The following is a 14030-nucleotide window of genomic DNA, read 5'->3' on the forward strand; positions in this document are numbered from 1 at the left end:
CTTTCGAGTCACAAGTCAACCTACGCTCCAACCCTCACGACCAAATTCCACCAAATCTGTGTTCGCTCCGTTACGGCACCGGATTTGATATGTTTCTATTCTAGTCAGTGTGTTAACTTCCACTGGATCTGCTCCGTTGCGTTCCGGCTGCGTCTCTGATCCAGCAAGTCGGAGCCCTCCGGATCAGATACGCAAGACTTCTATTTTTGCCAGATGCCGGAGAATGACGCATCAATCTCAACAGAGCAGACGGAGCGGGACAGGAAGTCAGGCACCAAAACAAAATGAAAACATCCGGTTAATTTTCAGAATAAAACACTCTGTGTTATCACCAGATCGTATTTCACTTAACTACAACAACAAACCGTCATGATGAGCAGAGCCAGGCCTGGACTAAACAGGTCAGAGGTTTTCAGAGGACCATAAAGACAACATGGATGAGGAGAAGAGGAGGAGAATCCTTGATTCAGTAATTACCGCGGGAAAACCTCGCTCACATGACTCCTGGTCCGTGCTAGGTTGTGAAAAAGGAGTGGTGGAAATCCGATGATAGAGATAGACCTCCAGAGGGAGCCCAAGGCAGAGCCGTCACTCCTTAAGGAGCCAGCTGAGGTGGTTCAGGGCATCTGTTTAGGATGCCTCCCTTTGGAAGCTTTCCAGGCCATTTCCTCAGTGTAGAGTCCCTGTGGTAGACCCAGATCTCTGGAGGGATTATATATCCCATCTGGCCTGGGAATCCCCACGGAAGGAGAGCCGAAGCTGGGAGGGGGATGTCTGGGTTGACTTTCTTATTTACTGATTATCGGTGTAATCCCAAACCTGTTTAATCTTTAGATTTTAATTCTGATGAACTCGAGACAACAAGGCTAAACAAGAACAACAGAATCCAGATTTTAAGACCCGAGTGTGTTGAGCCGGGGTATCAGCACCTGCGTGTGTGCTACATAATAAAACCACTCACCAACACTCTGTGCGGCTGTGTGTGTGTAATGTGTTAAGTGTGTGTTATTGTGTGTGCACTGGTATTTTACCTTAGTGAGAATGTAGTCGTATAAATGCATGTTGGAGAGATTTTAGGTACATAAGTGTGAGAGATGAGTGTGTCTGTGTGTGTGTCAGTAGGTGTGTGTGTGTGTGTGTGTGTGTGAAGAGACACTCGAGGTATCAGGGGGCCTGGCACCGTCAAGGGTAACAAGGTGGTATGCTGACAATCACACACACCCACACACACACCCTGCCGTGATGTCTCGTGGGAATGTCTGATTGGCCACTGTGAGCCTGCTGGGATGCTGGGTTCCTGTGGCGATCGTAACCAAGCGATAACACCAGCCATCTGACCCTCTTAATGTCTTGGTGTGCGTGTGTGTGTGTGTGTGTGTGAGTGTGTGTGTGTGTGTGTGTGTGTGTGTGTGTTTGTGTTTGTGTTTGTGTGTGTGCATGAGTGTGTGTGTGATGCCATCTGTGCTACTGGCTCAGGGGAGAGCCATAGACACTGAACAGTGATTAAAACAGAGACAAAGAGACAAGAAAGTGAGACAGAGATGGACAGACAGAAAGAGTGACAGAGAGAAAGGAAGGAAGGAAGGAAGGAAGGAAGGAAGGCAGGCTAGGTGGGATTAAAAGCGCTGTAAGAGTGTTTAGAACATTTGAGGAACAGGAAATAGCCTCTCTAAGACTTTTTGCTTCCCTAATGAATCAACTAGCTGAGTTCTGTTTGAAGTTAGTTAGTTAGTTAGTTAGTTAGTTAGTTAGTTAGTTAGTTAGTTAGTTAGTTAGTTAGTTAGTTAGTTAGTTAGTTATAAAAACAGTAATGCAAACAGCTCATTAGTCATGTGCATTAGTTAGTTTGCTGAAATTATGACAGTGGCTTAATCACATGGTATTCTAGTCAGAAACTAAAATAACTAACCTTTTATTAAACAAACTTGTTTTCTAATCTGTGTAATAGTCACTGAAAACCTCAGCATTTAAGATACATTCAGATATCCAGTCAGTTGATCATCGAGTCAGGCAGTTAGCTCTGGTAAGTTAATCAATGCATTAGCTCGTTGATTTATCAGTGCATAGGTCAGACAATTAGTAAACCTGTAGTGCGCCTGCTAACACATCAGTCAGTTAGTTAGTCAGTGAATTAGATACTTTGTGAAGGAGGTAGTAAGATCTAACAAGTTACTAATTCAGCTGGGTAATTTAACAAGTTTGTCATGTTGTAGGTACTGGATTTCTACCAATAAGGCAACTAGTTAGTCAGTTATTAGTTAAGAAAGTTACTTAGACAGATAGTTAACAGGTGACTTATTCAGATAATGAACTTATGCTTTAGTCAGTCAGTCAGTCCATATTTAGTCAACTAGTTAGTAAGCAGTTTGACCCTTGGTAAGTATGCCTGTTAGTTACTTAGCTAGTTATCAGGTAAGTAACTAAGTAAGCTGGTTAGTTAGCAATTTAGTTTGTCAGTCAGTTAGTTACTCAGTAGTTTCTTAGCTCTAAGCCAGTTAGTCAATAAGTCTACTATTGAGTTAGTCTGTTAAAAAATAAGTCTATAGTCAAAGTTAGTCCTTTACTCTCTTGGTAAATTTACAAGTTAATAAGTTAATAAATATCTGGGCTAGTTAGTCAATCAGTGAGTGATTAAGTGTGTGTGAATAAAGTTGTAATCATTCTGGCATTTGTTCCACACACACACACACACACACACACACACACACACACACACTCTGCTGGTCCATTTAGATGCGGAGTGTTTTCATTGTGCTGACTCAGACGTTCTGCAGACTGGCTGAGCTGAGTTAGTGTGTTTGTCTGTGTCACTGTGTGTGTCGTCACTGTGTGTCATCAGTGTTTTTTCAGTGAGTGAGTGTGTGTCAGTGAGTGAGTGTGAGTCAGTGTGTGTGTGTGTGTGTGTGTGTGTGTGTGTGTGTGTGTGTGTGTGTGTGTGTGTGTGTGTGTGTGTGTGTGTGTGTGTGTGTGTGTGTGTGTGTGTGTGTGTGTGTGTGTGTGTGCGCGTGCGTGCGTGCATCAGATGGCAGTAACTGCTGTCAGACCACATGACTAACTGAATTTTAACCCCGACACAAACAACCACACAACACAACAAACAGAGAGAGTGCCAGTGCACGGCAGCTCCTGCTGCTCTCTCAGCTGTGACTCAGTGTGACTGAAACTCAAACTGAGCAGCACAACAGGAGCAAGGGCTGCTGGGAAATGCTCGCTGAAGAACTGCTCATTGTTAAAGCTGGAGTGACTCAGGTGTATTCACAAACTATTTTTGTGGTGACATGAAAATATGGAGGCACATGAGGCATGTGTGAGGCGGGTAAACATCTGCCTACAGAACTCAGATTTCAGAATTCAGGGACTGCTCGGACACTTAGAAATGTAAAATAGTTCATTCTCCTTCAACAGAGACCGAAATAAGCAAACACCAGAGCCTTGAAATGTATACAATCATTTTCATGATCTTCATACCGCTCTGTTTAATATCATCGGGTCTAAAACTCCAATACAACGCACCAACATGAATCAGAGCAACTAATTAATCTAAGAGACTAAACAGGAGTTATTATTGTTAGATGGATGAAAAGAGAAATCATGAGCCTTATTTTGTGCATTCACTCTCCCTCTATCCCTCTCTCCAACACTGTCTCAGCAGATATGTGCCTAACATGAGTCTGGTTCTGCTGGAGGTTTCTGCTTGTTAAAGGAAGTTTGTCCTTTCCACTGTAGTTTGCTAAATGCTGCAAAGTTGTTTATAACTTCTTCATATTTTTCTGATATCATAGTTTACTCTGAGTTTGGAAAAGCATGACGATCTGCAGCAGATTTGTGCGTGATTGCGATTGGTCATTTGCTGCTAACCCCGCCCCTTTCACATGAATGCCCTCACAGTAACTTTAGTTTGATTTATCAGGATGATAACACAGAGGAAGACGCTCAGTGCAATGTCTCTTATTAGGACTACAAAAGCCAGATCACCTGAAGATATCCAAGGTAAGTTGAGCTAACTTCTCAGTGCATGCTTTGAGGTGAATTTCATACATCTTGTTTATTTAATGTTTGTATTTATAGTTTCTCATTGTGCGTTGAAAACTTTGTTAAATGTGCTGTTTGTTTTATCCTGGACACTTTTGTAAACAGATTCATCTCTCAAGTTTTTCCTGGGTAAATATTTGTTAAATAAAAACTTTAAAAAGTCTCATTACAGCAGAAAAATGCAAGAAAAATAAGAGGAGAAAGTAAATAAAAGTGAAGTCTGAAAGTTGTAAATAAAGTGACGTCAGGTGACAAGCAGCAAGATCTCACAGGTAAAAAACATCGTGACAGAAATGAAGATAACAGGTGATGACAGCGAGGTGTGTTAACCATGATCGTTGACAGGCACACCACATGTATCTGCTCAGTGTGTGACATAGTGTAAGTGTTTGTGTGTGTAAGTGTGTGTGTGTATTCCATCCTACCTGGTTCCCGCAGCAGCAGCTGAGCCATCGCCTGCGAGCTGCCGGCTGAGTTTTCAGCGACACACTGATAAAATCCTTCATCTGACTTCACCAGACCCAGAATCTGCAGGTTACTGCCATCCTGAGAAACACACACAAACACACACATACACACACACACACACACGACAGGTAAACAAACACTATATCATCTTACAGCGGTGATGGGCTTAAACACAGCAAAAAATCACAGCAGGTGGCGTCAGGGAGAATAGGAAGGCGTGTTTGTTTGCATACATGTGTTATCATTCTTCAGGATATTATGGGATCATAGATTAGAATGATATCCAGATTATCAGATTATGGAAGTACAGCTACAGAGTCATGTCAGACCCTCTAATCTCACTCTCACCTTTTCTCTTTAACACCCCTGACACCTTTGTTCCCGTTCTCATCTGCTCCTGTGTTTCTTTAATGAATCAAACACTCTGCGGTGAAGTCGGGAGGATGGTATCATCGTGATAATCTCATTATTTGGGAAATTTTTCTCACCACGATCTGGAAGTAATCGCTGGGGATGACTTCCTCTCCGTTCTTTATCCAGCGGACTGTCGGCGGAGGGTTTCCCGTCACTGCACACTCCAGCTCGATGTCAGTGGACTCGTAGGCGTACGTGTTGGTCGGGTAGTTCAGGAACTGAGGTGGCACTGCAGGAACACAACAATAAAACCAGGTTTACAAACTTCCTCCAGTCAGACTGCCCTGTGTCTTTGTTTATCTATTTTCCTGCAGGATTGCTTCTCATCAGTGAGTTTCTGGAAAAAAACAAAACGCTGATTATAAACTAATTAACATAATTACAAAAAGAGATCTCAGCTTATTACGGAGGAGCACAATGTGTCTGATCTCATTAGCCTCCATGGATCATTATACGCTGATTTCTTTGTTGTCATTTGATAATTTAAGGTGTTTATCTCAGGCTTGCTGTTTATTTTGCAAAACACATGGTTTATATTTAAATCATAAACTATTTAAGTAACACAGAACCAAAACTCCAAGCTGTGATCCAAGTGCATCCGTTTTCAGGGAAGAAAAACCGAGTGCAGCATTTTGAACAGTGCAGAATATAAATAATACCTGCAGAAAAAAACAAGAAATTAGTAGAAAGCAAGAAGGAAGTGTTCACAAAGTTAGGGACGGAGCTCTACACGATGCAACTTGGACCTTTGCAGCTCAGTCTGCAAGACTCTGCAACAATGCTTCAACCAACGACCAACAACCACGAGGACTTCCAGCCTCCTCTTATATAGCAGCTGGCTCATACCAAGAGGGAGGGATGAATGATCCATAATCAATTAACTCACCTCAACCTCCTACCTGCTCCGCAAGTCAACTAAACATCTGCTGTGGAGTTACAAAAACATATCCAAATACATGTACATAGAGTTAATTTTCAAATTTTTCTTAAAGGAGCTTTTCTTATGCATCTGTCAAACACCCCTCCACCTCGTTCACACATGGTGCCTTCCAAGTGCCATCTCGATGGCAATCAATACATAATGTGTTCTTAAAAAGAGTGAAAAAAAGCTGCTATCTACAGCTGGAGTAAACCTAGGAAAACACCAACCAATCCCTGCCATCAGGAGCCAAATGAAACCAATCAAACCCTGACCTGCCGTTCTGCCCGCCTCCTGCGCGTACATTTCATGTTTGTTTGTGTTTTTAACTTTCACTATGATTATGTTTTGGTGTTTTCTTACCTCTGAGTGAGTTGACAGAGTCCCAAGAAAACGCTACATTCAAATTCATGCTAGTTTTTCCGTGACTACCAAACCTAGCTTTAAATAGTCTACCTAGTTTGATGTTTAAATAAGAGAGGTTGTGTTACGTTACTTCATGGATGTGTATACTTTACTCTAGAGCAGCTGCAGGTTGGAACATTCATGATGTCTATTCTTGGATACAACTACCTGACTGAGTCAAACATGTTCACATCTGTGTGTTTAGCATCTTTACTCCGACTCCCTGTATGTTTTAGAATTGATTTTAAGATTTTACTTTTTACTTTTAAAGCTCTCAGTGGACTTTATCTAAGCTACAAAGCGGACATGCTTTTATCACAGCGCCTTACCTGATTTTACCTCAACTTTATTTTATTTTACTTGATTTTAATCGCTTTTAAAAATATATTTTAAAATAATTGTATTCCTTTAAAGTTATTTTAGGTGAATTTTCTGTCTTTTAAAATATTTTTGATTTCTTTATCTTGCCTTGTGTGATTTTATGATCCGCTTGTTTAATTTTTCTGCCTATGTAAGTCTGTTTTTTGAAAAGTGCCCTGTAAATAAAATTATTATTTTTATTATTAATAGGGATGGGTACCTTTCACATTTGAACCGATACGGTATCGATACCCGGTACGTGGGAATCGGTAACGGTACTCAACGGTACCAATTTTCGGTACTTTTGTGTTTTTATGTAGTAATAAATATTAATTTAAAAAGAAAATCTCAAATTTGTTTAATTTAACATATTTATTTAATTTAACATGAAATGAACAGAAACAGGATTATATAGGTGATTATATATATTAGCTGACACGTGCTCATGGCGTTTAATTGCTCTTTCGGGAATTTATCAATGAACACACTTGAATGCCTGCGGACGGGAAAAAGGCCGTTCTCCGTCTCTTTATAATAACAGGACACACAACTTACGTGTTGGGCATTCACGCACACAGGAACGCTTATAAAAGGGGTTAGGTAGTCGGAGCGAGAGGGTCAGTCTCAACCATAGACTGTATAAAATAAACTTAATCCTCGTGAAGTTCTGCCTCGGTGAGTGCGCGCGCCCGTCAGCTGCAGGCTCCGTTTGGCGCGCTCCCGCGCAGATGCAGAGAGCAGAGAGCAGAGACGTCCAACCGGTCAGTCTCTGACTTTGGTACAGGGCGAAAGTATGGAAAATCACCTACTCTTCCACTCCCTCACAGTCACAGGGATGCGTTCAGGTACCGAAACATGGTACCGTTTGATTTTACGTGAGTCGGTACTCGGTAGTACCGACGGAATTCGGTCAGTACCTATAAAAGTACCGAATTCGGTACCCATCCCTAATTATTAATGTGTCAAACTTTTTAAACTCTCCCCACTCCCACTGGGAAAGTATTTACAAATGTATTCAGTGCAGGAAAAATTTGCTTAAACCATGTCCCAATGTTCCCAAACATACCAAACTGTTCGGTTAAGTTTTGAGGAAAAGTTTCTAAAATTATTTGGCTGAATAATTCAGTTTGAGGGAAAGATGAAGCCATGAAAACATCATGGTGATTTAGTTTGAATATTTTCACTTGGTGCAAACATAAACACAGCTTAAATGATAAACATGATACCTCCAAATATATGATACTCTACATGATGTAACCTTTAAGTAAGGGATCTTTAAAGGTGCAAGAAAGTGGATCTTGGTACCTGTGGTTGGAGCTAAGCTAAGCTGTTTCTCCTTCACCAGAGAGAAAGTGATGTCCTGACAACACAACATTGTTTTAGGCAGAATACATATTTTTAGGAACTTTATGAACATTGAAAAAGCAGGGAGGCAGGTGAGACAGGGCTAGGCGGCTGCCATGTTTGTCTCTGTGCTCACTGAATGTCGTCTTTGCGAGCAGGGACACGAGACAGGAGCCATTTTGAGCCTGAACAGCGATGAGGACGAAGCTGAAGGGCCTCGTGTAACAGCGAGCGGCGTGGTGACGCTGTCAGCGCCGCGAGACGACAAACACTTGGCCTGCCAGCAAGCACAAGTAGAAACACACGAATACACACACATACGCATGCAAGGATGTCATGTAACTGTCAACAAAGAAAAACACACACAGAAACACACAGAAACACACACATATTCATGATGTCACGGTTTCCTGAGCACTGATAAATATAAACAAACACAGAAGTGTGCGTGTGTGTGCATGTGTGCATGTGCGTGCGTGCGTGCGTGCGTGCGTGCGTGTGTGTGTGTGTGCGTGCGTGTGTGTGTGTGTACACCAGAATAGGACATGAGGACGGAAAGGAAGGATGATAGAGAGGACTGAAGGAGGTTAGAAAGGGAGGAACAAAGGAATAGATACAGAAAAAAATGATTAAAAACAAAATAAAGGAGGAAGAAAGAAAAGATGATAAATATTACAAAATAGAAATTCAAAGTTGGTCAAAATGGTGGTTAATGGAAAGGGTAAGAAAAGGCTTCACAAAGTCTAGAATAAAAAAGAAAGAAAGTAAGAATTTACAGAGAGAAAAGGAGAAAAAAATTAATAAAAAAGAAAGAGAAATTAAAAATAAATGGGAAATAAAAGAAGAGAATAAGTAAAAAATAGATGATAAATATGAGAAAGTAAGAAAAACAATGGAAAGAAGAAAAAGGAAAAATAAGAGAAGGAAAACTAAGTTAAAGAGAGGGATGACGAAAAGAAAAAGGAGAAAAGAGACAGAGTACAAAAAGAAAAAACAATAACATGGACTGGATAAGGGATGAGGAGACAGAATCCAGAGAGGCTCAAATATGAAGATGGAGGAAAGATAGAGCAGGGATAAAAAAGAAGACAAGAAAGAAGAGAACACGGGAAGAGAGATGTGATGGGAAACAGAAAGAAAGTAGGTTACAAAGAGAAAAAGAAGCATGAAACAAAAGACGGAGAACAAGGAGCGTGTGAGAGATGGATGAGAGAGAAGGGAATGAAACAGAAAGAGTCGGTAGAGGAGACGAGTTGTGTGTCTCCATCGATACATCATTATCTGGAGGTGTAACTTTATCACTGCAGTAATGCTCTAATTAAGAGACAACGATTTCCTTTAAACTCGGATCTGCTGCTGCACAGACACACAAACACACACACACACACACACACACACACACACACACACACACACACACACACACACACACACACACACACACACACACACACACAAACAGAGCACAACTACACACACAAACACACTGCAACTGCACAGCTACACGTTTTCAGGAATTAGACCGAGACACTGAACACCACAGGAACAAGACGAGGCATCTGAACCAATCAGGACAGATGTGATCACAATGACCTTGATCTTTGACCTTTAGGGTTAAGTTTGTATCTAATGAGTCTCAGGCACAATCCCAATGTTCTCCCTAAGCCCTGAGCCCTGAACCCTTCTTGACTTAATTGACGCCATCTGTAAAGTGATTGAGGGCAGGAGGCTGTAAGGGCTCAAACTGTAGAACTGGGATGGGATGGCACTTTGAGACTTCTCACGTGACATGCATGACGTCACCAGCTCACCTTAGAGATATTAGGAATTTGTATTGCACAATTTTTACTTTCCTTAAAATCAAGGGAATTTCAAGGGCTCTGACCATACAGACTGCTTAACCACACAATTTAAAATATGAATAGGCTATATAACTACAAATAAATAAATTATACTGTATACACATCTATGTGAAGATGAATAGATTAAGGCTGTTTTCTATATTTATACTTATATATTCAAACTTTTTTACCTGTAAATGTGCAACTTTCATGCTTATTTTTTACCGTCTCTCTTTTTTTAATTTCATGTTACGGTGTTCGTTTACCCACTTACGGAAAGGGGGCATAAAGGGCTCAAAAGTCAGTGAGCGATCCCTCACACACAACGCACCTCAAAGTCAGTGAGTGCTTGAGGGTGGACATTGAGATTGGGCCTCAGTTTCACTGTAAACAGTGTGTTCCACTGAAGCTTCACTCTGGCTTCCTTCAGCGGTATGAACCTGAAACAGAAACTGATGTTCTTGTGATGTTCTTGTAATTAACAGGTCTTAAGTTTGCTGAAATAACAACATCATGATGCAGATTAGTCAAAAGTCAAACTTTGTCAGGTCTGTCCTCAAGAGGAGAAGAGAATTACTTTTACAATGTTTGTTTGTTGAATGATGGTGGGATCCATCGTTTCTGATGCTGTGTTCCAGGAAGTCAGGAAATCTAAACGCTGATTGTCTTTAGTGACACAGCATCAAGCAGATTTGTGTCTCAGTGTAAATGTTTGATCTAGAACAGATTGGTAGCTGCTCTTCATGCAGATATGTATTTAAAGTGGTACACTCTCCTTTAAAAATATGCACACTTTAATAAAATATGACCCGTATAAGAAGCTTTAAGAGCATTTATGAAAGGATTCATCTCGACAAAGACGTCTCAAAATGCATCAAAGTGTTCTGGTTTGTAGCCCGAGTATGAATGATGATGCATGAGTGATTAAAGCGATCTTTGGTTGAATGGAGTCCATATGAGGCAGATTGCATTGGCCAAATATGATCCTGGAACCCGTTTCTTTTCTTTTAAAGAACACTCAGCTTTTTATGTATCTCAATAAACAGAGATCTGCTTCTGAGCCCAGATAGTGGAGCCCAAAGAAGAGGGCTTTGATAGGAATCCAGTTATCAGTTCTTCCTGAGGCCCGCCTAAAATCTGCACCAAAAGGTGGAGTCTTCTTAAGGAACTGAGTTCTATGTTTTAAGGTCACTCATCTGGCGTGGGAAACAGCGACAGTTTGGCTTCATCAGAGTCCCGAGTGTTACAGGAGTCTCCCTCATTACTCTGCCGCCGGTTACCCAGCAGCCTTTGTTGCGTCTGGGGGATTCCCAGAGCGTCCACCCCATTGTTTGGATGTGTGTTTTCCTCTGCAGAGCTACAGGTGTAACACTGATTACCTGGTCATCTGAGGGGATGTGTTCACAAAAGCGTTTGTGTTACCAGGCGGCTCTTTGTGGTTACGAGCAGAACACCGTGATGAGACTCTGCACCGGGCTGGAAACAGCTAAGGGCGGCCATTCACATGCAAATGAGACAGCTTTAACAATCAGCTGACCTCCAGCAGACACAACAAGTCAGACTCCACCTGGTCTCAATACACACACACACTCACACACGCACACACGCACACACACACACTCTCACACTCACACTCACACACACACACACACACACACACACTCACCTGGATCATCATGTGCAGCAAACACAACTGCACAGTGAAAAAACATTAACCCAGTCTGATGAATAAAATCCTGTCTTAAACAATAAGGAAGAATGTGCTATTGTGACCTCTCTCAGCCATACGCACACTCACACACACACTGAGTATTAGTGAAGCGGCCTCTCGAGCTGCACCATAATAACTTCCACTCTGCATTCAAATGGAAATCAGCTCCATCGTCCATTTAAACGAACATCTGCTGTGTGTGTGTGTGTGTGTGTGTGTGTGTGTGTGTGTGTGTGTGTGTGTGTGTGTGTGTGTGTGTGTGTGTGTGTGTCTGTGCGTTGGTGTGAGAGTGATGATAGCACCCACTGAAGGACATCCACAAACACGCAGTTGAACACACACACACACACACACACACACACACACACACACACACACACACACACACACACACACACACACACACACACACACACACACACACACACACACACACACACACACACAAAAAGACTAAGTCTGAGTTAAACTCTTGTTGTGTGAACAGAACTCGTTAGCAGTCTCTTTATATCTGCACTTAACCACCAATTATCTGTCATTAAGTGCACCCATGGAGACTCTCTGCACACACACACACACCACACACACACAAACACACCACACACAAACCTTATCATTCACTCTGTGCACACGATGTCAGGAATAGTTAACGAGCTGTTTAAGCCACAATTATTCAGGAGTGACGAGCTAACGCTGCTAATAGGCGAGCTTCAGAGAGCGCAGCCAAAGCCGTGTTTGCATAATGTTCCTTCTGAATAAAAAAAAACTTCTGACAATTTAATATAACTTATGCTGGAAAAATGGAGCCCTGAAACTATTCAGTGTCAGCGGATATGAAGATAGGACAGAGATACTTAGTATTTAAGCGCAAACTTAATTCCAAGAACATCAAATTCTTCACATCCTACTGCGAGAGCATCATCCTCCCCTATGAAGACAGACCTCCTGCAGGCCTCCAGCAGAGAGTATCGTTTGCAGAATCATGTTAAAAATGACACCAAATAAATATGTTGGACTAGTTTTCTGTTCCAGCAGAGATCTATGTGAGCGAATGTTGGTGAATGTTGACAAATGGAGTGCTACCTGTGACAGGGCTCGAGTTTTAGGCTCCTCCTTTGTCCTCATGTTTCGATATTGAGCCCTAGAACCTCATGAGACGAGAGCCCTTGGAAACAAGTTCCTGATTGCCTTAGTAATAGATTTTAAGTTCAGTTCTCAGGCCCCTCTACTAGTCAGGATCAGGGAGGCAGACACCCCGTCTACTTTTAAGAGTAGGCTTCAAACTTTCCTTTTAGATAAAGCTTATAGTTCGAGCTGGATCAGGCTTGGACCAGCTCTTAGTTATGCTGCTATAGGTCCCGTCTTTCCATCTCTCTCCTCTGTCTGCCTGTCTCTTACTTTAACTCTTCCTGTCCCATTAAAGTTACTAACCATAGACCTTTCTGGAGTCCCTGAGCTCCCTTGTCTCGTAGGTTCCTCTGGATCTCTCCTGCTGTGGACGTGCCAGACTCCAGCTGTTACAACTACCAATATCTGTCTCACCACTATAATCTCTCTCTCTCTCTCTCTTCATCTCCCTCTATCCCTCTCTCCTTTACTCGTCTTTGTTAATAGTAGAACCTAGATTACGGTCTAGACCCAGTTATTCTTCATCCCTCCAGCTGTCTGTAAACTTCGACAGAGTGAATCAGACATTATGTTTTTTAATGTAGTGGAGTGGAGAAAGTTTGAGTACATCATGTCCAGTCCTTTCCACACACACAGTAATCTTCTTCAACTGTTTGCAAATTAAAAATTTCCAGCAGCATTCAACAGCTGAAAAGAGCGAATATTTATTCAGTGTCTGGTATATGTTTACAGAACCAATTTATTCAGCACTGTGCAGCAAGTAAAAGAAACCTCTATTTGTCCTTGTCAATGAAAAAGTATTTGTTTTCTTACAAAAAGTGACACTGAATAGTAATTATTTTCTATCAAACTGAGACACCTCTCCCGCCTGAGAGTGAAGAGATTCGCTTCAGCACCGACAGACACCTCCTCATTACAGGATCCACACTGTTTACTCAGAGCAGCTGGATTTCTCTTTGCGCTCTCTTTTTACAAAAACATTCATTTACAGAAGAAAAAAACAAACCAGCACAGAACTAATCTGAATGTTCATCAATCTGCTGATCAATATTTGAAGGCAAGGAAAGATGTGTCAGAGACAGATGTGGTCTCAAAGGTATGTAAATCCACAGTCTGTAGTCTGTTCTCTCCATCACTATGTTTTTTTGGCAGCAGCACCAAACACGCAGAGACAGAGCTCCGAAATGTGGATTCACTGACGCACAGATGCAGAGATGAAAGGGTTTGAAATGAATAATACCTGAAGGATTACAGCTTTAATTTTGTTACGGTACTTCAGTTAATCCACGAGTCAGTGTGGATTTCTTTTAAAGGAGACGACTTCCTTTTTATTACGCACTTCCCTGAGACACGAGGGGGGACTACAGGGACTTAAAACCCCAGGTGTACTCTCAGCTCCCAACGTTTA

The 14030-nt window shown here is 41.7% G+C and overlaps 1 protein-coding gene across 1 annotated transcript in view; it reads right to left on the reverse strand.

Annotated features, from left to right (window-relative positions):
* dcc (DCC netrin 1 receptor) overlaps positions 1-14030 on the reverse strand; it is a 371365-nt gene that overhangs the window by 152582 nt on the left and 204753 nt on the right. Inside the window, 2 exon segments of the mRNA XM_034709663.1 lie at positions 4458-4578; positions 4989-5143. Coding sequence (XP_034565554.1) covers positions 4458-4578; positions 4989-5143 — 276 coding nt within the window.

This window comes from Notolabrus celidotus, chromosome 19, assembly GCF_009762535.1.
Source record: "Notolabrus celidotus isolate fNotCel1 chromosome 19, fNotCel1.pri, whole genome shotgun sequence".
In the NCBI taxonomy this organism is placed as follows: Eukaryota; Metazoa; Chordata; class Actinopteri; order Labriformes; family Labridae; genus Notolabrus; species Notolabrus celidotus.